At 32.0% G+C, this 27,957-nt stretch overlaps 5 protein-coding genes across 5 annotated transcripts in view; all 5 read right to left on the reverse strand.

Annotated features, from left to right (window-relative positions):
• The window catches only part of LOC133781573 (receptor-like protein EIX2), a 56,093-nt gene extending 38,668 nt beyond the window's left edge, over positions 1-17,425 (reverse strand). The window contains exon 1 of the mRNA XM_062220612.1: positions 17,362-17,425. The gene's annotated coding sequence lies outside the window, so the exon portion shown is untranslated. The remainder of the gene's footprint in view (positions 1-17,361) is intronic.
• On the reverse strand, positions 2,015-2,570 carry LOC133781574 (receptor-like protein EIX2). The gene has a single exon (XM_062220614.1). It carries the CDS (start codon positions 2,510-2,512, stop codon positions 2,096-2,098), a length of 417 nt encoding a protein of 138 aa, XP_062076598.1. The 5' UTR covers positions 2,513-2,570; the 3' UTR covers positions 2,015-2,095.
• On the reverse strand, positions 8,350-9,491 carry LOC133784623 (receptor-like protein EIX1). Its single transcript, XM_062223916.1, has 2 exons — positions 8,821-9,491; positions 8,350-8,707 (listed from the first exon to the last, which is right to left on the reverse strand). The coding sequence occupies exons 1-2, from the start codon at positions 9,489-9,491 to the stop codon at positions 8,350-8,352; spliced, it is 1,029 nt and encodes a 342-aa protein (XP_062079900.1).
• On the reverse strand, positions 11,357-12,759 carry LOC133781566 (receptor-like protein EIX2). Its single transcript, XM_062220607.1, has one exon. It carries the CDS (start codon positions 12,259-12,261, stop codon positions 11,524-11,526), a length of 738 nt encoding a protein of 245 aa, XP_062076591.1. The 5' UTR covers positions 12,262-12,759; the 3' UTR covers positions 11,357-11,523.
• LOC133784624 (receptor-like protein EIX2) lies at positions 13,308-14,711 on the reverse strand. The gene has a single exon (XM_062223917.1). It carries the CDS (start codon positions 14,709-14,711, stop codon positions 13,308-13,310), a length of 1,404 nt encoding a protein of 467 aa, XP_062079901.1.
• Positions 17,426-27,957: the final 10,532 nt, after the last annotated feature.

The following is a 27,957-nucleotide window of genomic DNA, read 5'->3' on the forward strand; positions in this document are numbered from 1 at the left end:
ATGACTTTATTGAAGAGAAGGCTTTCTAAGTAGCAGGTAATAAATTATTAATAATTTTTCACAAAAATTTCAGTAGTTAAGATGAATTTAACTATTTTTAGTTATATATCAATTTTTTTTTCTTCCATACATAATTTTGTTTCCATGTTTTGTTTCTCAGAAATCTATTATGAAAAGCTTATTCATCAACTGGTGGTGTCTATCAAATGTCACAAGGTGGAGGTTTCCAAAGTTTGCATTTGAAGTAGTACAATAGATTACAATGGCTCCAAAATTCTCTTCTCTTTGTAATTGTATTTTTATCTTTTCAAGTTACATAATAGAACTTCTCTTTATTTTTAACTTCGTTCGTGAATTTAGTGTTTAAATTGATGTTTATGCTCTACTTTATCAAAGGTAGATTTTATACAATTCCTAAACTGAAAATATGTTCTTCGCAAAGTTTTTATTTTACTTTGCTACTCTATATAATTAGTTGGATTTAAAATGCGGCTTATTTCTTCTCATTTGAACTTCCAAAAAATAATAATAATACTATATTTATGGATTTAAAGTTTGCATTATTCGAAGTAGTACTAATGGATACTATATGCATACTTAATTGTACGTATAAATAATCATTGGGACACACATAAATTGCACACACTATTTATATATAATAATATGTAATTAATATCAACCACATAATTATAATTATAAGTGATGTGGTCTTCACTTTAAAATATCAATGGCTTAAATTGAATACACATCATTATAACTTTTGTGTATGTATACATCCTTGTGTAAGCTGCATTTTCCCTTTCGCATATCAACTTCCAATAAGGTACGTGTTATTTTTTACTTTTTTTGAAAGAAAAAAAATGAATTTCTCTTTTATTGAGTAATATAGGAACCGTAAATTTTGTAAAAGTGTGTACATTTTACTTATGGATGATTTAGTTACCTTCATTTCTACACAGTTAAATTATCTTATTACTTGTTGAGATACCTGTAAGAAAAACTCTTAAAGCTCAGAGTGAGGTGGCAGGAGGTTAATCTCGTTGTCATTGTTTGAGAGCTTAGTCATTTATGTTTTTATCAGCTTATATCTTTATATTTATTTGTCTGAGTTTTCTTTGCTCTTCATTTGGTATCAGATTTCGGTCTTCCATGGCATCTTCGTCTTCCGCCAGAGCCTCCTCTGATAATGCCTCATCTTCTCCTGGATCTAAGCTCTCATTTTCTCTGTTTATCAAGTACCTGTATAAATAACATCAGGAAAAAAAATAGTACCTTTTATTTGTTTTGATACTTTAAAAAGATAAATAATAGTTTTAAAAAGATAATGAAAACACATTACATTAAAATAATAGTTAGTAAAGTTGAGACCTTTCATCTCTTACAAGACAAGGCAGGCAGTGGCAGTGGCAGTGGGTGATCTCTTACGAAGAAGAAGAAGAAGAAGAATGGAGGCACCCACCTGGGTTTGTGAAAGAGGCCACCGAACACCAAATCCAAAGCCACCGCAGTAGACTTCTTCAATAGGTTAGTGGGTGTTTTCCTTTTTTTCCCCTTCTCTGTAGCATGCATGTGTTTTTGGTGCTTTCTTTATGGTGTATGGGTATTGATTTTGTGGAATCATGACTTTGAATGTGAAAGTAATTATCTTTTGTATGAGTAAACAGAAAGTTCCTGTTATTTATTTGATTTTTTTTTCTTCTGTGTTTGTGTTTACTTGTGCATTGGAGCAGGGGTGAAACTGCATAGGTACAATACCCCTCTTGCACCAGAATTTGATACACAGGAATATCAGTTGGTATGTTAATTTCATGTAATATGACCTGGCATCAGTGGAAATTTCACCACAGGAGCATCATCAAATGTTGTCCCGAGAAGGCAAAAATATACAACTCGGAGGACATCTAACATTCCTTGTGAGATGAGCATAATTGAAGCAAACGAGGAATCTTTGAAAAACTATTGTGGCAATAGGTTACAACTTAAACAATACAAGACAGCATAAATTAAGAGGAAATACACAAAGTGAGAGGATCGATCGTCCTATGAAGTACGTACATACACATAGAGAAATACATGTTATCAGTAGATATCTTTATTAGTTGGTCCACTTCATGACGCTCTTCTTCAGTCTCCCAATTTTCATTTCTACTGTCACAAGAATCAAATCCATGGTGTTTTCAGTGAAACGAAAAAAAGCATGCCTCCAGTTTCTGTTGAAAACCAGACTCCCAATTACTCCCCATAATCCAGCTGCATATCCAAGTGTTACCACACAGTAAAACCATATTCTTTCGATCCTACTTTCTTTGTAGTCATCATCATCTTCGTGGGCATTTTTTCTCCGATCATCATCTCCAGAACATTTCTTTGGCAATGGCGTTCCACATAGTTCATCGTTGCCAGCATAGATATTTGGATCCTCCAGTGTTTGAAGTTGAGGTCCTGTTGGAATTTTGCCTGACAGATTGTTGTAAGACAAGTCGAGCTCGTTTAGTGACATCAAATTAGCCATACTTTGTGGAATTGCACCAACAAGTTTGTTGTTTGAAAGGTCAAAGAGACTCCAAGGACTTTAACTCTTCAATATTGTTAGGAATATTGCCTGACAAATGATTATGGGACAAGTTCAAACCACGCAATCGCATCAGTTGTGATAAGTTCCCCATTGAGCTTGGCATAGTCCCTGAAAAATTATTGTATGATAGATTGATGACTTCCACGCTCCCTCTCCAACAATTAGGCAATAGCCCAGAAAGCTTGTTTCTCGAAAGATCTAACCTCTCTAATACTGATAATTTTCCCAATGTTTCTGGAATGACCCCATTCAAATTGTTAGAGGACAAATCTAACTCTTCTAAGACTGATAATTTTCCCAATATTTCTGGAATGACCCCATTCAAATTGTTATATGACAGGTCTAACCTCTTTAAAACTAACAATTTATTTCCCAATGTTTCTAGAATGTCCCCTATTGACAGCTATTGACAGCCAATAGAATCAGAAAATTAGTTTGTTTCCTTACTTAGAATATTTTCATTCATTGTAAATATACAGAAATTAATTCCTTTATTATGTCTTTTGTGTATATATACTGTGTAACGAAATGAAGAAAGTAGACCATATATTTTCATCTCAAGCAATATCTATAGTTTTCTATATTTTTCACATGGCATCAGAGCCCTAAGGTTGTCTTCCTAACCTCTGGTTCGTGTCTAAGCCATCTCTGTCCTGTCCAGCGCTTTCGCTTCCCGCTGCCCTCACATCGCTCTTGGTCCTCAACGGAGCACTCCACTCGTCGCCCTAGTCGCTTGCCCAAATCGATTTGCCTTACCCATCTGTCAAGATCGTTGCTTGGTCTTTGAGAGAGTCCACTGATTGAAGGTCCTTGTCTGATACCTTTTTTTTTTGTTCACTTTTTTTTTTCGTCTAAGCCGATACCTTTTTTTTTTTTTTTTTTTTTTTCTTTCTTTCCTCATATCGATATATTTTTTTTTTCCCTCACAATCCTTACCCACGTTGCCCACCCCATTCCATCAGCACATATATATATATCTTTATATATATTAAATCCCACACAAACAGCCAAAAAAAATCCAGTACCGTACGTCCAACTCAATTTTTTTTTCAAACCAACTTTTTTTCTTTTAAGCAATGTCTTTTAATGAAGAAGCCACCTCTCCAACCAGTGGTACCACCACTTCCCAAGTACCCACTCAATCTGGCTCCAGTGGTACAACCACTTCCCAAGTACCCACTCAATCTACCCACTCAATCTATAGTCACGACAGTGGTTCTATTCAAATTACAACTCACAAGCTTGAAGGAAAAAACTACTTGGAATGGGCACAATCAGTCAAAATTGTCATATGCGGTCGCGGTAAACTTGGCTATATTACTGGTGACCTCCCTGCTCCACCATTGGATGATCCCACTTACAAGGTATGGCAAGCTGAAAACTCAATTGTTCTTGCCTGGCTAATCAATTCCATGGATCCAAAAATTAGTCGCAGGTATCTTTTCTTCAAAACTGCCAAAGAAGTATGGGATGCTGCCAGAAAAATGTACTCTGATCTTGGAAATACCTCTCAAATATTTGAGATTCGAACAAAACTCAACGAAATCAAACAAGGTACTCAAACTGTGACTCAATATTTTTCAGCTCTCCAAGACTTATGGCAGGAACTTGATCTCTATCTGGAGACCACACCATTATGTAGTGCATGCAGTATCATCCATCGACAAAATTTGGAAAAAGAAAGGGTGTATGAGTTTCTTACTGGGTTGACTCACCACCTTGATGAGGTTCGCGGTCGCATAATCAGTCGCTCTCCCCTCCCTGATACTGAAGAAGCTTTCTCTGAAGTTCGTCGTGAAGAGGCACGACGTCGAGTCATGCTCCATACTTCAGATTCCCAACCACTGGAAGGCTCTGCTCTTGCTGCCAGATCTGGCTCACGAGAGAAATTCAATCCTGATCCGAGACCAAACCGTAAGGGAGAACGACCTTGGTGTGATCATTGTAAACGCCATGGGCATACTCGTTCTTCTTGTTGGGAAATTCATGGTAAACCAGCCAACTGGACTCCTCGACGTTCCAATGACAAGAAGGCCTATCAAGCTCAAACGCAAGACATCGATGGTACCTCATCCGACATCTCTCAGGGAACCACTTCCTTCCCCTTCAGTAAGGAACAAATTGCTCATTTATACACTCTTTTGAATCAGTCAGCTCCCCATAATTCCAGTGGATCTAATATTGCATCATGCTCTGTTGCACACTCTGGTAATTTCTCATCTACTATACAAAATTTTCAAACACCATGGATAATTGATTCAGGTGCTTCTGATCACATGACTAGTTTGTTTCACTTGTTTGACTCTTGCTCTCCGTGTTCCAATAATTCAAGTGTCAAGATTGCCGATGGCACTCTTTCTCCAATTGCAGGAATTGGTACAATTAAATTGTCAAATGACTTATCTCTGAAATCAGTCCTTCATGTTCCTTCCTTAAACTGCAATTTAATTTCTGTTAGTAAGTTCACTGCTGATAATAGTTGTCTTGCTAAGTTTTCTTCTACTTCCTGTCAATTTCAGGAACTATCTTCGGGGAGGACGATTGGTAGTGCTAGGTTTCATGGTGGCCTTTATTTCTTTGAAGATCGTCGACGAATAACACAACCCTCTAGTTTGTCTTCCAATTATGTTTCTACTTTCAATCCTGTTTCTAATAAAGACAAGATTATGTTATGGCATTATCGACTTGGACATCCAAGTTTTTCATACTTAAGACATGTGTTTCCAGATTTATTTTTAAATAATAAAATTGAGTCTTTCCAATGTGATATTTGTCAATTTGCTAAACATACTCGATCTGTCTTTCCTCAGAAGATTTATACACCCACTAGTCCATTTTCATTAATTCATAGCGATCTATGGGGGCCTTCCAAAGTCACTACTGTCAATGGTCATCAATGGTTCATCACGTTCATAGATGACCACACACGCCTCACTTGGGTATATCTTCTCAAACACAAGTCTGAAACACATAATGTCTTTCGAACTTTCCATATGATGATTCAAACACAGTTTCAAGCATCTATTCGTATATTACGAACAGATAATGGCACAGAATATTTCAATTCCGTTTTGGGCACCTATCTTTCCCAAAATGGGATCATTCATCAAAGTTCATGTGTCAGTACCCCTCAGCAGAATGGGGTAGCTGAACGGAAAAATCGCCACCTCTTAGAAGTAGCCCGATCCCTACTTTTCACTATGCACGTCCCTAAATCCTTTTGGGGGGATGCCATTCTCACCGCTGCCTATCTTATTAATCGTCTTCCTAGTCGACCTCTTCACTTTAGGACACCTTATTCTATTCTTTGTTCCTCATATCCTCATATTTCCTCAAACTCTCTGCCTGTTAAAATATTTGGGTGTACATCCTTTGTTCATGTTCACCCTCGAGATCGCACTAAACTTGATCCACGAGCGATAAAAACTATCTTCCTTGGTTATTCTCCCACTCAGAAAGGCTATCGGTGTTATTGTCCTCTTACAAAGAAAACTTACGTCTCACGTGACGTCACCTTTTTTGAAAATACTCCTTACTTTTCTCCCACTTCGCTTCAGGGGGAGATCCACACTCACGATGAAGCTCAATGGTCGTGGGGGTTAGACGTTCCTCTTGATTCCCATATACATTCTTTAGACTCAATAGACAAATCAAATGACTTGAATTCCCAAGTTCTTGACTTGAATTCTCAAGTTCTTGACTTGAATTCTCAAGTTCTTGCTCCACCATCTGATTCAGATTCTAAGTCACCAAGCCTTGATCCATCCTTAAAATCAGTTGAAACAGATATTCATCCACAAAATCAACAAGAGCTCCATGTTTATTCTAGGCGACAAAGAAATAAACAAATCATGAATCCAAAGCACAGTCAAGAGACCAATCCGGTGGTAGATCCTCATTCTCAAGAAGTGTCAGGTGATTTCCCTTCAAACACTATTTCTGACCTAGACATTCCTATAGCATTGCGAAAAGGAACTAGGTCTTGCCCTAAATATCCTATCTCCATGTTTATTTCCTATTCAAATTTGTCATCTTCTTTTAAAGCTTTTACTTCTAGCTTGTCAGACATTGTTATTCCTAGGAATATTGATGAAGCACTCGAAATTCCTGAATGGAGAACAGCTGTCCATGAAGAGATGCGAGCTCTTTAAAAAACGGAGACTTGGGAATTAGTGGAATTACCACCTGGAAAAGGAGTGGTAGGATGCAAATGGGTGTTCACGGTCAAGTTTAATGCAAATGGATCTATCGAGAGATACAAAGCACGGTTAGTTGCAAAGGGGTTTACACAAACCTATGGGATTGACTATACCGAAACTTTCGCTCCTGTTGCAAAACTCAATACTATCAGAGTCTTACTTTCATTGGCAGCCAATCTGGATTGGGAGTTACATCAACTAGATGTAAAAAATGCATTCTTAAACGGTGAACTGGAAGAAGAAGTGTACATGGTTCAACCTCCTGGATTTGAAGAAAAATCTCCCAAAATTGTTTGCAAACTCAAAAAATCTCTCTATGGCCTGAAACAATCTCCTCGGGCATGGTTTAATCGTTTTTCAAAGGTAGTCAAGGGTCTCGGCTACACACAGGGTCAGACAGATCATACTCTATTCATTAAACACTCAGGAAAAGGAGAGATGACTATCCTGATTGTATATGTGGATGATATAATAGTCACCGGCAACAATTCCAGGGAGATAACTTTGATCAAAGGACTATTGTCAAAAGAGTTTGAAGTCAAAGATCTTGGAACATTGAGATACTTTCTTGGTATGGAAATTGCTAGAAGCAAAAAAGGTATTTCTGTATCACAAAGGAAGTATACACTTGATCTTCTAAAAGAAACTGGAATGCAAGATTGTAAGGCTAGCAGAACTCCAATCGAACTGGGAAATAAAGATCGAATGTTTAAAGGGGAATCAGTTGACAAAGGCCGATATCAACAGTTAGTTGGAAAGCTCATTTATCTCTCACATACTAGACCCGACATTGCATTTGCTGTTAGTCTAGTAAGTCAATATATGCATGATCCATGTCAAGGACACCTTAATGCTGTGTATCGAGTGTTAAGATATTTGAAGCAAACTCCAGGCAAGGGTCTGTTTTTCAAGAAAACTTTTAAAAGAAATGTCGACGTATTCACTGATGCAGATTGGGCCGGATCGATTGATGACAGAAAATCTACATCAGGATACTGTACTTTACTTTGGGGCAACTTAGTAACATGGCGAAGTAAGAAGCAGTCTGTTGTTGCGAGGAGCAGTGCAGAAGCTGAATACAGAGCCATGGCTCATGGAGTGTGCGAAGCAATTTGGATAAAAAGGCTGCTAGAGGAATTAAAAATTAAGTATGAAGCTCCCGTCCATCTTTACTGTGACAACCAGTCTACTATTAGTATTGCTCACAACCCAGTTCACCATGACAGAACAAAACATGTGGAAGTAGACCGTCACTTTATTAAGGAGAAAATTGATGAAGGAATTATAAAAATTGAGTATGTCCACACTGATCAACAACTTGCAGATATTCTTACCAAAGGATTATCTGAAAAAATATTTGATTTTCTTATGAACAAGCTTGGACTAATCAATATCTATAGTCAAGCTTGAGGGGGAGTATTGACAGCTATTGACAGCCAATAGAATCAGAAAATTAGTTTGTTTCCTTACTTAGAATATTTTCATTCATTGTAAATATACAGAAATTAATTCCTTTATTATGTCTTTTGTGTATATATACTGTGTAACGAAATGAAGAAAGTAGACCATATATTTTCATCTCAAGCAATATCTATAGTTTTCTATATTTTTCACATCCCCAGTCAAATTGTTAGATGACAAAGCTAAAAACTCTAAAATTGACAATCTCCCGATTGTTTTTGGAATAATCCCAGTCAACTCATTGTCTGAAAGATCAATTTTTCTCAAACTCGACAATCTTCCCAAAGATTCTGGAATTGACCCTATTAATTGATTGGCGGATAGATCTAATACTTTCAAAAATGAAAGTTTTCCAAGTGATGATGGTATTGGACCATGAAATAAATTATGGGAAAGGTCAAGGTACCATGAAAATTTTAGTTGCTCTGACCAATCAGGCAAAGGACCACCCATTTCGTTATGTTTAATATCTCTAGATTATATTTGACACATTTTCTTGAATTTTGATGAGGCTCTAACACTTCTCTAATTTTGTTGCATGACAAATCTAAAAACTTCAAGGAACAAGCATTATTTATTATGTACAGCAAGCCACCTTCTCCTTCAAAGCTATCATAATTACTCGATGAAAGATTAAGGTAAACAATGCTCTGAAAATCACCCAACCAGGTTGGAATTGAGGAACTAGTAGCATAGAAGGTGGACGAAAGATCAAGTGCTTCAAGAGAAGTCATATTTTGTAGATCATTAAGAATTGATCTATCAAGATTATTCCAGGAAAGGTCTAGGTATCGAACACTAGCAGAGAAGGTGGAATTGATGGAACGCCAAGGAAAATTGACCATATTTAATCCACAACCAGATAGGTTGATATGTGACAGAGAAGGAAGCTTGGTAAGTACTTGCATTAAATCTGATGCATTCCAACAATTTACGTACTTCATATCGAGATATTCGATAGACAAAAGATTTGAAGCCCACTGGAAAGTACGAGTACTAACATCATAAAGACCTCGAAGATCAAGAACTTGTAAGCTAGTAAGATTTGCAAATTGAAGAGAAATCAATCCACCAAAATCCGCATGAGACAGATTTAGATACTTTAGATTCTTCATTGAGTCAAAGAAGTTGGGAATCTTGCTATAATTGAAGCTGTTTCCGCTGAGATCCAAGTAGTTGAGATGTTGCAGCTCCAACAAATTAGAGCTCAACTCATTAGCTTGTAAGTCAGGCACTGGATAATTATATAAATCCATTGATGAGGATCTGAGATGAAGCTTGACAACTGGTGGTGTCTATCAAATGTCACAAGGTGGAGGTTTCCAAAGTTTGTATTTCAAGTAGTACTACTGGATACTCCTCCATGAAGTTCATCAATTACAATGGCTCCGAAATTCTCTTCTCTTTGTAATTGTATTTTTATCTTTTCAAGTTACATAATAAAACTTCTCTTTATTTTTAACTTCGTTCCTGAATTTAGTGTTTAAATTGATGTTTATGCTGAAAGGTAGATTTTATACAATTCCTAAACTGAAAATATGTTCTTCGCAAAGTTTTTATTTTACTTTGCTACTCTATATAATTAGTTGGATTTAAAATGTGGCTTATTTCTTCTCTTTTGAACTTCCAAAAAATAATAATACTATATTTATGGATTTAAAGTTTGCATTCGAAGTAGTACTAATCGATAGAAATCTACATTCACGATATGTAGTTGGTTTTGTCTAAACGTCTGACCATCTCAGCAATTCCTGAATACGATCTTAAAACTTATGTGTTTGGATAGAAATCTAATTTTACCGAAAATATGAATTAGTGATATTTTTAAATGTTAATATTATAAATGTTTAGTGGCATTTTACATTTGCTATTTTAGTGCTATTAAAAGTTAAAGTACTGTCACTAAATTAGATTATTTTTAGGGGCAATTTAAAATATCAATTAATTATAATTAGTAATAATTTTTAAATTTCACTAAATCATTTGTTAATTATTTTTTTTTATACTCATAAAATGATTTTAGTGATATTTCAAAAATGCTAATAAGTTACAGTACTTACATTTTTTTAAAAATGTCATCGAAAAATATTTTTATAATATATAATTTGTTTCAATTAAATTTTTTTTAGGCATGTCATTGAATTTTTTTTCATATATTAAACGGAATATAATCATTTAATAACTTAAATTTGATTGAAATGTAACCTTTAATTCCAAAATTTTTTATCAAGTACCCGTATAAATAACATCAGGAACCTTTTATTTGTTTTGATGCTTTAAAAAGATAAACAATAGTTTTAAAAAGATAGTGAAAACACATTATAGTAAAATAAGAGACCTTTCATCTCGTACAAGACGAGGCAGGCAGTGACAGTGGCAGTGGGTGATCTCTTACGAAGAAGAAGAAGAAGAAGAAGAAGAAGAATGGAGGCACTCACCTGGGTTTGCGAAAGAGGCCACCGGACACCAAATCCATCGCCAGTAGACTTCTTCAATAGGTTAGTGGGTGTTTTCCTTTCTTCCCCTTCTCTGTAGAATGCATGTGTTTTTTATGCTTTCTTTATGGTACCTGGGTATTGATTTTGTGGAATCATGACTTTGAATGTGAGAGTAATTTCCTTTTAGACATTTAATAAAAAAACAAAAGTATTTACAATTGTTTAGAACACCAAAGTATACTTTAATAATCCAAAAGTTCTTGTTTAATATATTTTAACGGTTTGGTTTGTTTGGGTTTTTGAAATATACTTTTCAAATGTTATGTGTATGAAGAAAGTTCATGTTATTTATTTGATTTTTTCTTCAGTGTTTGTGTTTACTTGTGCATTGGAGCAAGGGAGACATGATACTGCATACAGGTGGTACAACTGATCAGATTGAACCAGAATCATTTGATGTTGATGAAAATGATTCATTGCCCCCTGTTGCACCAGAATTTGATACACAGGATTATCAGTTGGCAAGTTAATTTCAACCAATATGACCTGGCATCTCAGTGGAAATTTCACCACAGGAGCATCATCCAATGTTGTCCCGAGAAGGCAAAAATATACAACTTGTGAGATGAGCATAATTGAAGCAAACGAGGAATCTCTGTCAATTATCCAACAGATGAGCATAGTTGAAGCAAATGAGGAAACTTTGACAAACTATTGTGGCAATAGGTTACAACTTAAACAATACAAGACAGCATAAATTAAGATGAAATACACAAAGTGAGAGGATCGATCGTCCTATGAAGTACGTACATACACATAGAGAATTACATGTTATCAGTAGATATCTTTATTAGTTGGTCCACTTCATGATGCTCTTCTTCAATCTACCAATTTTCACTTCTACTGTCACAAGAATCAATTCCATGGTGTTTTCAGTGAAACAAAAAAAAGCATCCCTCCAGATTCTGTTGAAAACAAGACTCCCAATTACTCCCCATAATCCAGCTGCATATCCAAGTGTTACCACACAGTAAAACCATATTCTTTCGATCCTACTTTCTTTGTAGTCATCATCATCTTCGTGGGCATTTTTTCTTCGATCATCATCTCCAAAACATTTCTTTGGCAATGGGGTTCCACATAGTTCATCGTTGCCAGCATAGATATTTGGATCATCCAGTGTTTGAAGTTGAGGTCCTGTTGGAATTTTGCCTGAAAGATTGTTGTAAGACAAATCGAGCTTGTTTAGTGACATCAAATTGGCCATACTTTGTGGAATTGCACCAACAAGTTTGTTGTTTGAAAGGTCAAGAGACTCCAAGGACTTTAACTCTTCAATATTGATAGGAATATTGCCTGACAAATGATTATGGGACAAGTTCAAACCACGCAAGGCAGATAGCACACATAGCTCTTCTGGAATTTTCCCAACTAGCTTATTGCTTGAGAGGTCCAAATTATCAAGAAGTAGCAATATTTTTGTATACTCTAAGTCTCTTCCTTTTAACACTTGTGAAACCTTCGGGCTTCCCCATACATAACCATACTCAGGAGCGGGAGCACTTGAATAATTTTTTACTACAATCATTCCAGTGAGTTTGCCAAAGCAATGAGGAATTTCTCCTCTTAAATTGTTATTTGCAAGGTCTAAAATGCTCAGTGCCAAGAGCTTTCAAAAATTTAAAGGGATACTTCCACTAAACATATTCTTGCGTAACCTCAAAATTGTTATGTTCCAGAAGCTATGTCCTCCAATCCAAGTTGGTAGAGGTCCAGAAAAATTATTATCGCCAAGATCAAGAAGCTTCATTTCAAAGCAACTCCTCAAGGCCAAAGGAAGTTCCCCATTAAAGCAATTATTATTCATATGCAATCGTTTTAGTTGTGATAAGTTCCCCATTGAGCTTGGAATAGTCCCTGACAACTTGTTGTGTGATAGATTGATGACTTCCACGAATTGCCTCCCTCTCCAACAATTAGGCAATATCCCAGAAAGCTTGTTTCTCGAAAGATCTAGCGTGCTCAAATATTCTAGCCCGCATAATGAGTCTGGAAGTGAACCATTTATCTGATTGTTGCCAAGATTTAGATAACTCGCAAACGGAAAAGAACCAATATTCATAAGAAGGTGCCCGCTAATTTGGGTCATAGAGAGATCCAGATTGTTGATGCTTGACATGTTTTGAAGCCATTTTGGAAATGTTCCAATAATATTAGCATTTGAGAGATTCAAGTAAATGACTTCCCTTTGTGTCTGAAGCCATTGAGGGACTCCATGAGACCCTACAACTTTGCAAGAAGCCATGTTGATGTAATCGAGACTAAAAGGAGGGATCCAATTTGAATTAACTTGGCACGAGAAATTGTTGGAATCAATGAGCAACATTACCAACCTTGTAAGGTTAGCAAAGTGATCCTCAGATACAATACCTTCCAATAAATTTGATGAGATATCCAAGGATTGTAGGAATTCTAATTTTCCAATTGATTTAGGCAAGCTTCCATTTAATTGATTTCTAGAAAGATCTATACCCCTCACCGATGACAATTTTCCCAACGTTATCAAAATGACCCCATTCAAATTGTTAGATGACAAACCTAACCACTTTAAGTCTGATAATTTTCCCAATGTTTCTAGAATGATCCAGTCAAATTGTTAGATGAAAAATCTAACCATTTTAAGACTGACAATTTTCCCAATATTTCTGGAATGACCCCATTCAAATTGTTATGGGACAGATATAACCACTTTAAGACTGACAATTTTCCCAATGTTTTTGGAATGACCTCATTCAAATTGTTATATGACAGGTCTAACCTCTTTAAGACTGACAATTTTCCCAATGTTTCTGGAATGACCCCATTCAAATTGTTATATGACAAAGCTAAACACTCTAAAACTGACATTCTCCCGATTGTTTTTGGAATAATCCCAGTCAACCCATTGTGAGAAAGATCAATTCTTCTCAAACTCGACAATCTTCCCAAAGATTCTGGAATTGACCCTATTAATTGATTGACGGATAGATCTAATACTTTCAAGAATGAAATCTTTCCAAGTGATGATGGTATTGGACCATGAAATAAATTCTGGGAAAGGCCAAGGTACCTTGAAAATTTTAGTTGCTCTGACCAATCAGGAAAAGGACTACCCATTTCGTTATGTTCTAAACTTAATATCTCTAGATTATATTTGACACATTTTCTTGAATGCTGATGAGGCTCTAACACTTCTCTAATTTTGTTATATGACAAATCCAATAACTTCAAGGAACAAGCATTATTTATTATGTACAGCAAGCCACCTTCTCCTTCAAAGCTATCATAATTATTCAATCTAAGATTAAGGTAAACAAGGCTCTGAAAATCACCCAACCAGGTTGGAATTGAGGAACTAGTATAGAAGGTGGACGAAAGATCAAGCACTTCAAGAGAAGTCATATTTTTTAGATCATTAAGAATTGATCTTTCAAGATGATTATCGGAAGGGTCTAGGTATCGAACACTAGCAGAGAAGGTGGAATTGATCGTACGCCAAGGAAAATTGACCATATTTAATCTACAATAAGATAGGCTGATATGTGACAGAGAAGGAAGCTTGGTAAGTACCTGCATTAAATCTGATGCATTTCGACAATTTACGTCATTCATATCGAGATATTGGAGAGACAAAAGATTTGTAGCCCACTGGAAAGTAGGAATACTAACATGGAAAAGACCATTAAGATCAAGAACTTGCAAGCTAGTAAGATTTGCAAATTGAAGAGAAATCAATCCACCAAAATTCGCCTGAGAGAGATTTAGATACTTTAGATTCTTCATTGAGCCAAAGAAGTTGGGAATCTTGCTATAACTGAAGTTGTTTCCGCTGAGATCCAAGTAGTTGAGATGTTGCAGCTCCAACAAATTAGAGCTCAACTCATTAGCTTGTAAGTCAGGTAGATGAGGCTCTGGATATGAATATGAATATGGATAAAGTGGATCTGAATCTGAATATGAATATGAATATGGATATGTATAAGCATATGAGAACTCCATTGATGATGATCTGAGAAGAAGGTTGACAACATGACCCGTGGTTTGATTGCAGGCTACTCCTTTCCATTGGCAGCAATCTTGACCTTGCTAGGAGGACAACTTGTGTGAAGGATCTTGAAAGCTTTGTTTCAAGTTTAGGAGAGCTTGTCTCTCTTTTTCGATGCAGCCAAAGGTAATACCACTCATGTTTGATATGCATACACAGAGAACAACCAGGAAGAATAACATATTTGTGCTATGATGCCTCCCCATGTTTTATCCAAAAGAGGCTTTCACTTGGTCTCTGGTACAAAAATATATTTATATGTATATGGACTAATTAATTGTTCGGGGAGGCTTGCATTTAAACAGTGCACAATATAATAGTGCCAAATTACATAAATTCAAATGTATAAAATATTATTATTATTATTTAATCCAAAACAGGCTTTTACTTGGTCTCTGGTATAAATATAAACAGTGCACAATATAGATTTGTTTGCCAAAAGCTATGATTAATAAATAAATGACAGTGTAATAGTGCCAAATTATATTAGGACTTTTCGGTAAAACAAATAAGAACAAAAACTAAAAATGTCAAAAATACATGTACATCTGTTTTGTTTTTAATATTTCTTTCTCTATAAAAAAAATGTATTTAACAGATTGAATATACATTTAAAACTAATTAATAATATAATAATTTAAATTTTAAGTAATTATATTAATATAATTCAGTTATTATAAATATTATCATTATTATAATATTTAATACAAAACAAGATATTTAATAATTATATTAATATAAATTCATATGTTATAAATTATTATTATTATAAAATATAATACAAAATAAAAAAATTAATACGATAGCATAAATATTTAGTAATTATAAAATTAATATAAATTAAATATTATTATTATAATAATATTTAACACAAAACTAGATATTTAATAAATAAACCTTTATGATATTATTATAAATTCAAATGTATAAAATATTATTATTAAAATAATATATAATACATATAATCTTAATTTTTATAAAATTTTGGTAAAATAAATATTTAGTAATTAGATTAATATAAATTTAATTGTTATAAAATATAATTATTATTATAATATATAATACATAATCTTAATTTTTATTAAAAAAATTATCATTTGTATTTAAAAAGAAAACATGTTATTTTTTATTACTTAATCTAACTTATATAAATATATATTCATATTAAATAACAATAAATATTTTAAATACATTATATATTTATGTCATGTGTGTAGAATTAGAATGATTGTATAACTATATAAAAAATTATAATAACATTTCTCTTTTATCAAGAATGAACAAATTTTTTCTCCAATTATTGAAGTGTACGCTTTAAATAATATCATAAATAATTTGTACCTTAAATATGATAGTTTGTGATCTAAAAAGCTATCAAATTATTAAAACTAACCAAACGTGTATTACATGTTACTTGCACCTAGTAAAATTATAATACAAGGGAATTGAATAATTTTCATTTATTTAATATGATTATTTGAATATAATATGTGAAATTATGCATTAGGTAGTTTTGTTTTTATAGAGTATACCTGTATTAACATTTATTATTAATAATATTCATTTAGTATCCTTAATATAGAAAATTAGTTAAAATAGTACCTTTCGTTTGAATTTGGTCTACAAATTTTTCAAAAAAATTATTTTGGAATTGATTTATTTTAGTTTTCAGTATAAATCTAATAAATTATTTGATTTAATTAAGTTTTAATTATTTTATATTTTTGTAAAAATATGGTTTTAATTATATTATATATTTTTTTAAAAAAAAGTATAAGGATGGAACAATTAGAACATGCACATGTCAAGATATTTTTTTTCAAATCAATTAATTAATTATACACATAGCTATTGAAAAGTTGTTGACCAAATTTTAAACTTATGAGAATTATTGATAATAAAGGGTATCAAAACTATACTTTCTAAAAACAATGAATACCATGTCAATACATACCCATAAAATATTAATGTAAATGTAATTTTCAATTGAAAAAAATGATATTCTCCCTCAACTAAAAGGCACCTATTTTATAATATAGGATAGACTATTTTATATTTTGAGTAGTGTTGGAGTTGGAGACCACATAGTAATGCCTAATAACAATGTTTTTTATAATATAAAGACCCAAAATGTCAAAAATACACATGCTTTCTGTTTTCAATATATATAGCAAAAAATATTAACTTCATACGGAGAAGGCATTAAAATGAGGACGTTTCCAAAAAATCTCTACTTACTTTACTTGATTGAGATATAAAATATTGTTAACTTCTTATTATTCTTTACCTAATTACAAGATTATGTTTAAAGTTTAATTAACCATATGATCTTTTATATGTAAACATTAGACAAGACACTCTAAAAGTGTAACTAACACTTTATAATCTTCGGTCATAAAACTTTAATATGAAACATATCAAAATCAACACATATATACTAAATAAAAAAAAAATAGGTAAATTGTGTAAAAATGTAACATGTTGAATTGCTTTGAACTATTCTAAGGAAAAAATGCAATCGCTATTTATAGATGTAAGAAAATATATATACACAATCCAAATGTTGAAGAAAACTGTAATGAGGATTGAAAATAGAGATCATACCTTCAGCCAAGTGACCTGAAAACTCAATGTTATAGATGCTCTTTTTCTTTCTTCTATGTTCTTCTAACCACTCTTATAATAGTTGTTATGTTATAACTTTCTGAATTGAGTGACTGAACCTAGCAAACAAAACACACTATTTATAACCAAGCTTTCCATTGGAACTTTTGGAGCTGATACCACTTGAAATGAGATACATTATTAATTGAATACGTGTTTTTCCAGGAAATTGCATTGAGACATAATTCTTTATAATATTGTAATGACAAAAAAATGTTTGGACCACCTGTTTTTGGAAAATGAAAGGCTTTGGTTACTTCTCTCACTTGGTCCATACATTTGATATTATCATTCATTGAGAAATAAACACATAAATTATGGTAATAATGTACAATTAAAAAATTGACACAGGACGTCAGATAATACTACACTTTCTAGTTACATTTGGATAGTGAGATTGAATTAGATAATGTTTGTTATATCAATTATTGGGAGAGAGTTATTTATTAATTTTTAATGCCCTTATGGTAGACTAGTTAGAGGAACTAATTTATTTGTCAAAACTATTGATATCTTCTTTACGAATTGACACCATTTATGGTCTTTTAAAGTGACACACCATGCATAGTGTATAACTCTCCAAAAAAATGTATATTTCTAGAAAAATGAGCACTATGATCAACCTCCTATTTCAATCTCTTAGTCAACCTCTGTCTCCAAAATCACGCTGGAGTATTTTTTTTCCAAAAAAATGTTATGATATAAAATATTCTTAACTTCTTATTATTATTTATCTAATTACAATATTATGTATGAAGTTTAATTAACCATCTAATCTTTTATATGTAAACATTAGACAAGACACTCTAAAAATGTAAATAACACTTTATAATCTTTGGTCGTAAAACTTCATTATGAAACATATCAAAATCAACACATACTAAACCGAAAAAAAATAGGTAAACTACGTAAAAACGTACACTACAAATAAAGGTAACCTTTAGTGACAACTTTTTAGTCACAACATATATTTTGTGTGACTAAATGCCACTTTTAATAACAAAAAAAAATTACTTGTGACTAAAAAGTCATACTTAATCACAAGTTGTCACTAATGTAGTTTTAGTCACAACCTATTATTTTTAGTGATAAAGTTTGTTGTGACTAAAAATACATTTAGTGACAACAAATTGTGATCTTTGTGACTAATATTTTTAGCCACGGACTTTTTAGTGATGACATAGATATAATGATTTTTCCTTAGTCACAAATTTTTTGTTTTTAGTCACAAAATTTGTTGTGACTAAAACTAAGATTTTTTGTAGTGGTAACATGTTGAATTGCTTTGATATGCAATTGCTATTTATAGATGTAAGAAGATATATATATATATACACAATCCAAATGCTGAATAAAACTGTAATGAGGATCGAAAATAGAGATCGTACCTTCAGCTAAGTGACTTGAAAACTTAATGTTATAGACGCTCTTTTTCTTTCTTCTATGTTCTTCTAAGTTCTCTAACACTCTTATAATAGGTTTTATGTTATAACTTTCTGAATTGAGTGACTGAACTTAGCAAACAAAACACACTATTTATAAGCTTTCCATTAGAACTTTTGGAGCCGTTACCACTTAAAATGAGATGCATTATTAATTGAATACATGTTTTTTCAGGAAATTACATTGAGACATGATTCTTTAATAATATTTTAATGACAAAAAAATGTTTGGACCACCTGTTTTTGGAAAATGAAAGGCTTTGGTTACTTCTCTCACTTGGTCCATACATTTGATATTATTATAATGTTGCATTAATCACTACAACTGTGTAAGTCCGCTATTTTCTTTTCTATCCTAATTATTTGTTTTTATTTTCTTATATATAAATCAATGAACTAGATATATTATATATAAGCTTGCTAAATTTGCATGCACTTCACCGTAATTAAGTTCACATAATTATATGAAGGGAGTTGCACTGATTTTGTTGACACTAGCCCAATGCATATTATTATTATTATTATTGTTCTATGAAGTAAATGCTTGAGTTGAGATTACTATACTATCCAAAGCTTAAATGGAAATGCTTATTATTGTTGTTCTTTTGAGTCAGTGGTATAGGCGTAATAATAAGGTCAATGACAAAATCAACTGGGTCATATCTTGGGTGGTTGACTAAGCCCCAAATTTATTTGGGTAGAATTAATGGTTTCTCATCAGTCTTCATGATATAAGATCAAAAGGCATGTGAGCAAGCCAAGTGGAAGCTTCTGATTCATTTTATTATGTAATTATTATTACAGAAGAAAAGTCTTTCTTTTTCTACAATTAAGTCTCCCCAAGCTGTAATTTTAAATTATTTATTGGTAGGAACTATTTTGGTATCCTCTTTCTCATCAGTCTTCATGATAAGATCAAAAGGCATGTGAGCAAGCCAAGTGGAAGCTTCTGATTCATCTTATTATGTAATTATTATTGCATGAGAGAAGTCTTTCTTTTTCTACAATTAAGTCTCCCCAAGTTGTAATTTTAAATTATTTAGTGGGTAGGAACTCTTTTGGTATCCTCTATTTTGGGTCGAGTTTGATACATTTTATTACTAATAATTGTAAAATCAGTCAAAAATGGTACTGTTGACGCGGTTATTCGCCAACAGGTAATTAAGAGAAGAAGAGAAAGGGATTAGTGCTGAATATAGAACCGTCGCATACATAGAATTTTAGAGAATGAACTAGGTGACTCAAGACACGTTTTTAAGTGGTTCGAAGGTTAAAATCCCTCTACTCCACTAGTCAATATTATTGATATATTCTGGGTATTTGGTTACAAAGCCTATATCTCTTCAGATACTATTTTCCCCAACCCCTATCAATTCCCAGGTTCTCCATATTTATAGGAGAAGGCACCTGGAAGTTGGTAAGGAGGTCATCCCGTGACCTTATTATTTGTTATGTCAACTCTGTGACATTCATGATTAATTCCTAAACCTGACACATAAGTATGGTCAAATCGATAGATAAGGAGATAATGGGCCGCACGGCCCAACCCAGCCGTGGATATCTGAACACGCACGTTCCTGCTGCGTGTCCGAGAAGTCAGGGAGATATCGAACACGTGATGTCAGATATATGCACGTTTATCTTGCGTGTGTTGACTTTATAGAGGGTCAGAACTCCATACATAGCTCGTGCCACGAGCTTCTCCCTTGACCCGACCTTTGGCCTTCGGATTCCTTCACCCAGTCCTGGGCAACCTTGGCGAGTCCTCAGGGATTGCTTGAGCTAATAAGATGCGACCTCGAAACGGGAGCTCCGGTCTTGGGGATGTCAATGGGCTAATCATGATTAGTCCGTAGCTCGGCCTGCTAATCAGCCCGTGGGAAAACCAGGGCGTACATCTGCCCCCCAAGCTCCTGCTCGCGGTATATGACGTCGCATATAAGACCACAGTAGGGGCTTTTAGACTTCCCCATAAACTCTTCGCATTCCACTCTTTACGCAGGCGTCTGATACGTGGGACGTTGTGGGTGGTGACGGTACGTCTTACGAGAACCGCATTTAATGGCCTAGCCTATGCCCAGCCGTCGTTTCGTATTTCGAGTGGAAGGCCTTGGATCCCTCACCAGGGCCACCCAAGAGCCTTCTACACGTGATCCTTCACGTATATAAAAAGGGGGTGGCCATCCCTCGCACGGGCCACCCTTTCATTCAAAATTTTCCAAATCTCCTTTTCTCTTCCTTCTCCATATTTCAGAAGAACGAAACCCTCAACCCTGTTGCTGCCATTTTCATCGTTCGCGAAGCTTAGGCGCACGAATTCCTCCGAAGCTTTGGAAGCTACTACACCGACGAAGCTCCTACCAACGCAACGCCTTCGTCTACCTCCCAGCCATACACTGTAAGTTTCCTGACCCTGTTCACTTTGAAAACATGATATTTTCAATACAACACTCCATGATATTTTAGAATGGCTTAGTGGTGGCTGAACTAAGGATTCTTTAGAAATTTTGGATTTGACGTCAAACCAACTACGAGGATCCATTCCTGAAATGAACTCATTTCCCATCTTTCTAAGAGAATTACGAATTCTAGATAATCTATTAAAAGGACCACTCCCTAGCCTTTCAAATATGCCATACCTAAGAGAGTTGGATGTCACTGCAAATTCCCTTTTTGGTCTCGTCTCTGAAGTTCACTTTCACAATCTCTCCAACTTGGAGGAACTAGGCTTGTCTTATAACTCCTTAGCAATAAAATTTAAGTCCACTTGGATTCCACCATTTCAACTAACATCTATATTTTTTAGCTCTTGCAAGTTAGGTCCGAAGTTTCCTAGTTGGCTTAAAACTCAAGTAAACATCAATTATCTCGATCTTTCACACAATGAGATCAAAGATACTATTCCAATGAATTGGTTTAGCAATTTGACTACGAAATTGTATTATCTAGATCTATCTTTCAATCAATTCTCTGGTCCTATCCCATCGTCTTTATCCTCTAATAAATTATATCTTCTTGACCTTTCAAATAATCTGTTATCTGGAAGCCTTCCTGAATGTTGGGGGAATTTGAACAACTTGGCTATTCTCAATTTAGGTCACAATAATTTATCCGGAGTTATTCCAAAGTCAATGGGTTTATTACTACAAATCTGAGTTTTGCAATTGAGGCACAACAACTTCTCAGGAAATCTACCCTCATCCTTACAAACTTGTGAGCAACTTCAAGTTTTTGATATTGGAGATAATGCATTGGAAGGAAAAATTCCATTGTGGATTGGCCAAAAACTGACAAATTTGATCTTTCTGTCTCTAAAATCTAATCAACTCAGTAATCGTATTCCATCTAATCTATGTAATCTCCATGCCATTCAAATGTTGGACCTTTCCATGAATAGAATATTTGGGACTATCCCTCCATGTCTAGACAATTTTACCTCAATGGTGGAAAAACGAGATGACCATGAATTAGACACTGGAAGCTATTTCTTTTGGGTGGATCTACCTCTTGATGAGAATACTACATTACTCTTTGAATTAGTATCACTAGTGATTATGTGGAAAGGAGTGTACCTTGAGAATGAAAAGATTTTTAGATCATTAAGACTCATTGATCTTTCAAGCAATCAATTGACTGGACAAATTCCAGAAGAATTAACACATCTTGTTGAATTAATTCAACATAACTTATCATAGAACAATTTACATGGAGCAATCCCAAAGGAGGTTGGGAAATTGAGCAATCTACAATCACTTGATCTGTCCAACAACAAGCTCTCCGGTGAAATTCCCTCTAGCTTAGCAACAATATCATTTTTGAGCTACTTGAAGTTGTCGAACAACCGATTGTCTGGAAAAATCCCCACAGGCACTCAACTACAAAGTTTTGAAGCCTCTAGCTATACAGGAAACCTTAGACTTTGTGGACCTCCTCTACGAAAATGCTTTGGAGATGAAACTTTACAAGGCAACCCAAATTCAAATCGTGATGAAAGCATTGTTGAAGATGGTGACAAATGGTTTGACATGAAACAGTTTCATATGGGAATTGGAGTTGGATTTGTCATTGGATTTGTTGGAGTTTGTGCCAACATTTTGTTTATAAAATCTTGGAGAATTCCTATTTCCAATTCTTAAATAGCATGGAGAATTGGCTTTATGTGACAATTTCTATCAAAATGACCCAATTGAAGAGAATGTTTTCAAATTAATTAGCAGGTAATGTATTATATACTTCGGTTTTTCTATGTTTTTAAATGGGCTAAAATCACTCTAGGAGGTTGTTATCAATTATTTTGCTTTTCTAATTTAATTTTTTTTTTTTGAATTTATGAACTTTGTACTTACAAAATAGCTTTGGATGATCTCATACGATGGAGTGGAGCTATGTCGGTTTGAAATTTCAAGAGCTTAAGTTCAAGTGCTAAAAGCATATTAGTTTATTTGTAATTTTTAAATTGTCTAGATGCTTTATAAGTTTACTGTTTTGTAATTTTTGTTGTCGTGTGATTTTTTTTTTTTTTTTTGGAAGATGAACAATCCACTAAAAATAAAACTTGTGCCTTTTAAATTATAAAGTTTTATTTTTTCAGCTACAACATATGTGATATCCGTTTTTCTAGAAGGACGATTTTGTAATTTTTCTACTGTGTGCATCTTTGTTATTTTTTTTCTTTTCTTTTGATGGAATATTGGATATGTATGATTCCCAATGGCAATAAAAATTATGGTTTCTCATGTTTGAGTTTTTTTGTGAGATCACAGCATGAGAATAATGTCAAGTGAATTAATAACAGTTCAGGTTAAGTTGTTATTAATTTAATTAAAAATTATTATTATGGGCATAATAGTAATAATAATATGCTTGAAATTATTTTATCATCTTATGTGTAATTTTTAGTTTTCCATAATATTATTATTATTTAATTGAATTAAATAATAATAACAAATTGAATTTTTGAAAAGACCATAATACCCTCAAGTTTGGGATTGGTTCAAGGTAGGGGTGTTCATATAAACCGCAAACCGTGGTTTGGAACCAAACCGCACCGCACCAAACCGCCAAAAACCGTAACCGGTGAAACCGTTTTCGATGGTTCGGTTTTAACCGGACTGCAACTTTAATGGTTTGGTCACGGTTTCTAATTTTTTAAAACCAATTAAACTGGACCGGATCGTGATTTTTCTAAAAAAAATAGTTTTTAGAAATGATGGTTCAAAGATTTGAACACCTACACTTAAGTTAATATAAAATCTACCAAACCATCCTAGCCAAACAATTTAATTGTTTAAGATATGTTTTTAGTAGTATTTAATACATGCACAAGTTTCCAAAACTAAAAAAAAGATAAATGTAAAGTCCCACATTGTTTAGAAAGTAGACATTTATTTCTCTCACTTCTATAAAATGATTCAAAATACTTACACTTACAACAACAAAGAAAATAAGCTTCTTGTAGACTTTTATGGTCTTTAAAGTAAAGCTAACATTATTATTATTATTTAAATACAATTATTTAGTTAATTATTTTATAATAAAAAAAGTTTATAATTTTAATAATTTGGTTATATGGTTAAAACGAAACCAAACTGCACCTAACCGTTTATTTATGGTTTGGTTTGGTTTTTTAACTTTAATGGTTTGGTTTGGTTTTTCATTTTGAAAAAACCTCATGAGTGGTTTGGTTTCAAAATTCTTCTAAACCGCAAACCAAACCGTGTACACCCCTAGTTCAAGGGACATTTTATAGACTTTATTTTTCTGATTTAACATGATTAAATATTCATAAAATTGGTCAAATTTTCTAAATTTAATTGTGGAATATTAGTTTATTATTTATTTTAAAAAAATATAAAGAATTCCTTGAAAAGAGGATCTTACCACTTCAAAATGCTAACTTCTTTTCAAAATATTTTTAAAATGTGTTTACCAGAAGCAAACAAAGGGTCGAAGAGAGAGAAGGTAGTTATAATTTTTTTTTTTTTAAAAAAAAAGAGAAGAAATTTTTTAGTTCTCGCATTTGGGAAAATTTGGGGTATTCAACATCCAAACATATATGTAATAATGACATAAGATATAAATATAAATATTTCTTTTTTTATTTAGTTTTTTTAATAAAAAATTGAATTATTTATATATAACTTTTTGTTGGCTTTAAAAAAATTTTAAATTAAATAACTCAATTTTATCAAATAAATTTTTTAAATTAACAATTTTAACTTAAATTTTTGTATATTTTATTATATTGAATATTTTTTCTAAAAGAGAATTAGAAAAAAAATATTTAATTTTAAAACTAGAATCACCATATATAAAATATAAATCAAAACATAAAAAATACTAAAATTTAAATTATTATAAACACTAAATTTTAAACTAATAAACAACATCAAATAATTTACATTAAAACTAGAAAGCACCATATCTTTATATGTAAAAAGTGTGTATCTAGCTAAGGGATTCATGGTTTAACGTTTTTAAATTTTAAAAAAAAATTAAAAAAATATTGTATTATTTGTTTTTTTTTCAAACAATGGATAATATTTTGGCTTAATTTTTTTTATATGTTTATGTCATTATTTCATAATATATGACATTGTTTAATTATTTAAATTTTAAATGACAATTAAAAAATATAATAAAACTAAATTAATATATTTTCTAAATAAAACTAAATTAATACATTTTCTAAATAAAACTAATCGAACGTGCAATGCACGTTGCTTTTACCTAGTACTATAATATGTTGTAGTGTTGATTAGAACACAACATATAATTTTTTAAGTAATTTTTTATTAAACTTGATTTTTAATTTCTTAATTACTTTTAATTTTAATTATACATATGGCACTAACGTGACATATGCCAAATCAGCAATCTGTTAGTCACATAGCATAGAAACTAATAGAATTTTTACATTTCATTAACGTGTCTAGTTCGGATAATTTCTATTAGGCAAAAATATTTGAGGGCACAATTTAATAGTGGTAATAATTTGGGAGTGAAAATCCTACGGTTTATTTATTTTGTTTATGGATGTTCGACGAATTGGAAGAAGCTAACCAATCAACCCCAAATTGTAGTAGAACATATATGTTGAATGCAACTTTTCAGTTTATCATTGATATATATATATATATATATTAGATATAAAAATGTGAAATGCGCGCTTGTTTAGTTTTATTTATAGAATTTATTAATTATTTTTATTAAATTTATATCATTGTCGGATAAATTTTAAATAAATAAACAATATTATATATAAAATACATAAACATAGTAAATGAAAAATTAAACAAAAATATTATTTATGATTTCTTTAAATATATATAATATGATAACCTTTTTAAACGTAAATGATAATTTTTTTAATAAAAATTAAAATTATGTATTATATATTATTATTTTATAATATTTAAATTAATATTAATATATTTAGAAAAAAATTAGGATTATATAATATTATTATAATAATATTTGATAACATTTAAATTTATATTTATATTAATATAATTATTAAATATATAATTTTGTATTATATATTATTTTAATAATAATATTTTATAACATTTGAATTTAAATTTAAATTTATATTAATATAATTATTATATATGTAGGCTTATATTAAATATTATTATAATAATGATATTTTATAAAATTTGACTTTATATTTATATAATTAATAAATATTTATTTTTAATTAATTTTAAAAGTATATTCTATTAAATATTTAGAATATTCTATTAAAGTTATCAAAATAAACACATTTAGGCTGAACAACAAATAACAATAAATCAATTTACAAGCAGATGAGTGCAACAAGAGAATCATATGAAACTTATACTGTAGCATATATAATGAAAAAACTTCACACTGAGACATTTAGTATTTCAACTAAATACTACAAATTTAGTATTACTATATAACTGATCATTCTAGTAGATTAAAATTACAAATAGTTAAGTATAACAAGATTACTTATATTAACTGACTTAATCAATAACATATTTCGTCTTCTGAAGGGCTACATGTTGAATTATTATTCCTCCATCAAATTATTATTAAGGAAATTTCTTGGGCCTTTCTAGATTTTTGCTTTTAAATTTCTTTTGAAGTTGTCAGTTTTTGTTTATATATATATTTACATATAAAAGAAAGAAAAAAACAAAGAATATATATGGACCATTCATGTAAACGTCCATATATAACTTAGAAGGACTGATCACTTTTTTTTGGCAGTAATCTTATTGAAAGCCTTTGCGGCAAATTTAATGTTTAAAATCAAGAAGAAAAATGAATATTTTGTTATAAAATAATTAATAAATTCTATAAATAAAAATAAATTGTGCATATTGTACATGTATGTCATTTTCTTGAAATGTTGTTCCTTGTTTTAGTTATTACTTTAAGATATTAACTAAACATTAATTGTTCTAAATTTACGGATCCTTTACAACTACTCTAGAAAATTTATAATACATATCAATTTTCATGATTATAAAGAAAATATAGGTCACTTATATACATATGTGAAAGAGTTTTCCATGGTTATGCTAATTTCAGATATTCAATTTTTATAATTTATTAAATATTTTCTACACTCTCAAATTGATCACAACAATAAAGTTTTAATGGTTACATAATTACCATATATAAATGTTGACCTAAGTAACTATTGGTACGTATACTAAATTATATATAATGTATATACTAAATATATATAAAGAAAGAGATAGGTAGATCAATTTGTATAGATTATTAATGATTTTACCTTGTAGAAACTTGAGTGAAGCAAAAGTAATGAAGATGCTTAAAACACTTCTCACAACATCTGCATTGAAAAAGGCATGAAGAAAAGATCCGGATGGACTATTCCATGCAACAATGACCATAGCCTGTAAATTTTATTTTTATCATATTTTGAATAAGGAATCATTAGTATTCCAAATAAAGATATATTCAATAAACTTTCTCTAAGGATTGTGTTTGTCTCATAAATGTGTAGAATATGGAAAATAGTATATAGATAAGAAGAAGAAAAAAAATACATGACACAAGTTTTGATATATTGTGAATAGTAACAAATTCGACGTCT

Source organism: Humulus lupulus, chromosome 6 (genome assembly GCF_963169125.1).
Source record: "Humulus lupulus chromosome 6, drHumLupu1.1, whole genome shotgun sequence".
Lineage (NCBI taxonomy): Eukaryota > Viridiplantae > Streptophyta > Magnoliopsida > Rosales > Cannabaceae > Humulus > Humulus lupulus.

Bases quoted from the DNA above. Each gene is read 5' to 3' on its own strand.
- LOC133781574 (XM_062220614.1), bottom strand. From the start codon at position 2,512: ATGGCTAATTTGATGTCACTAAACGAGCTCGACTTGTCTTACAACAAT.
- LOC133784623 (XM_062223916.1), bottom strand. From the start codon at position 9,491: ATGGATTTATATAATTATCCAGTGCCTGACTTACAAGCTAATGAGTTG. The intron at 8,708-8,820 runs GTACATAATAAA...AATATAATCTAG, and splicing joins GAAGGAGAAGGTGGCTTGCT to AGATATTAAACATAACGAAA.
- LOC133781566 (XM_062220607.1), bottom strand. From the start codon at position 12,261: ATGATTGTAGTAAAAAATTATTCAAGTGCTCCCGCTCCTGAGTATGGT.
- LOC133784624 (XM_062223917.1), bottom strand. From the start codon at position 14,711: ATGGAGTTCTCATATGCTTATACATATCCATATTCATATTCATATTCA.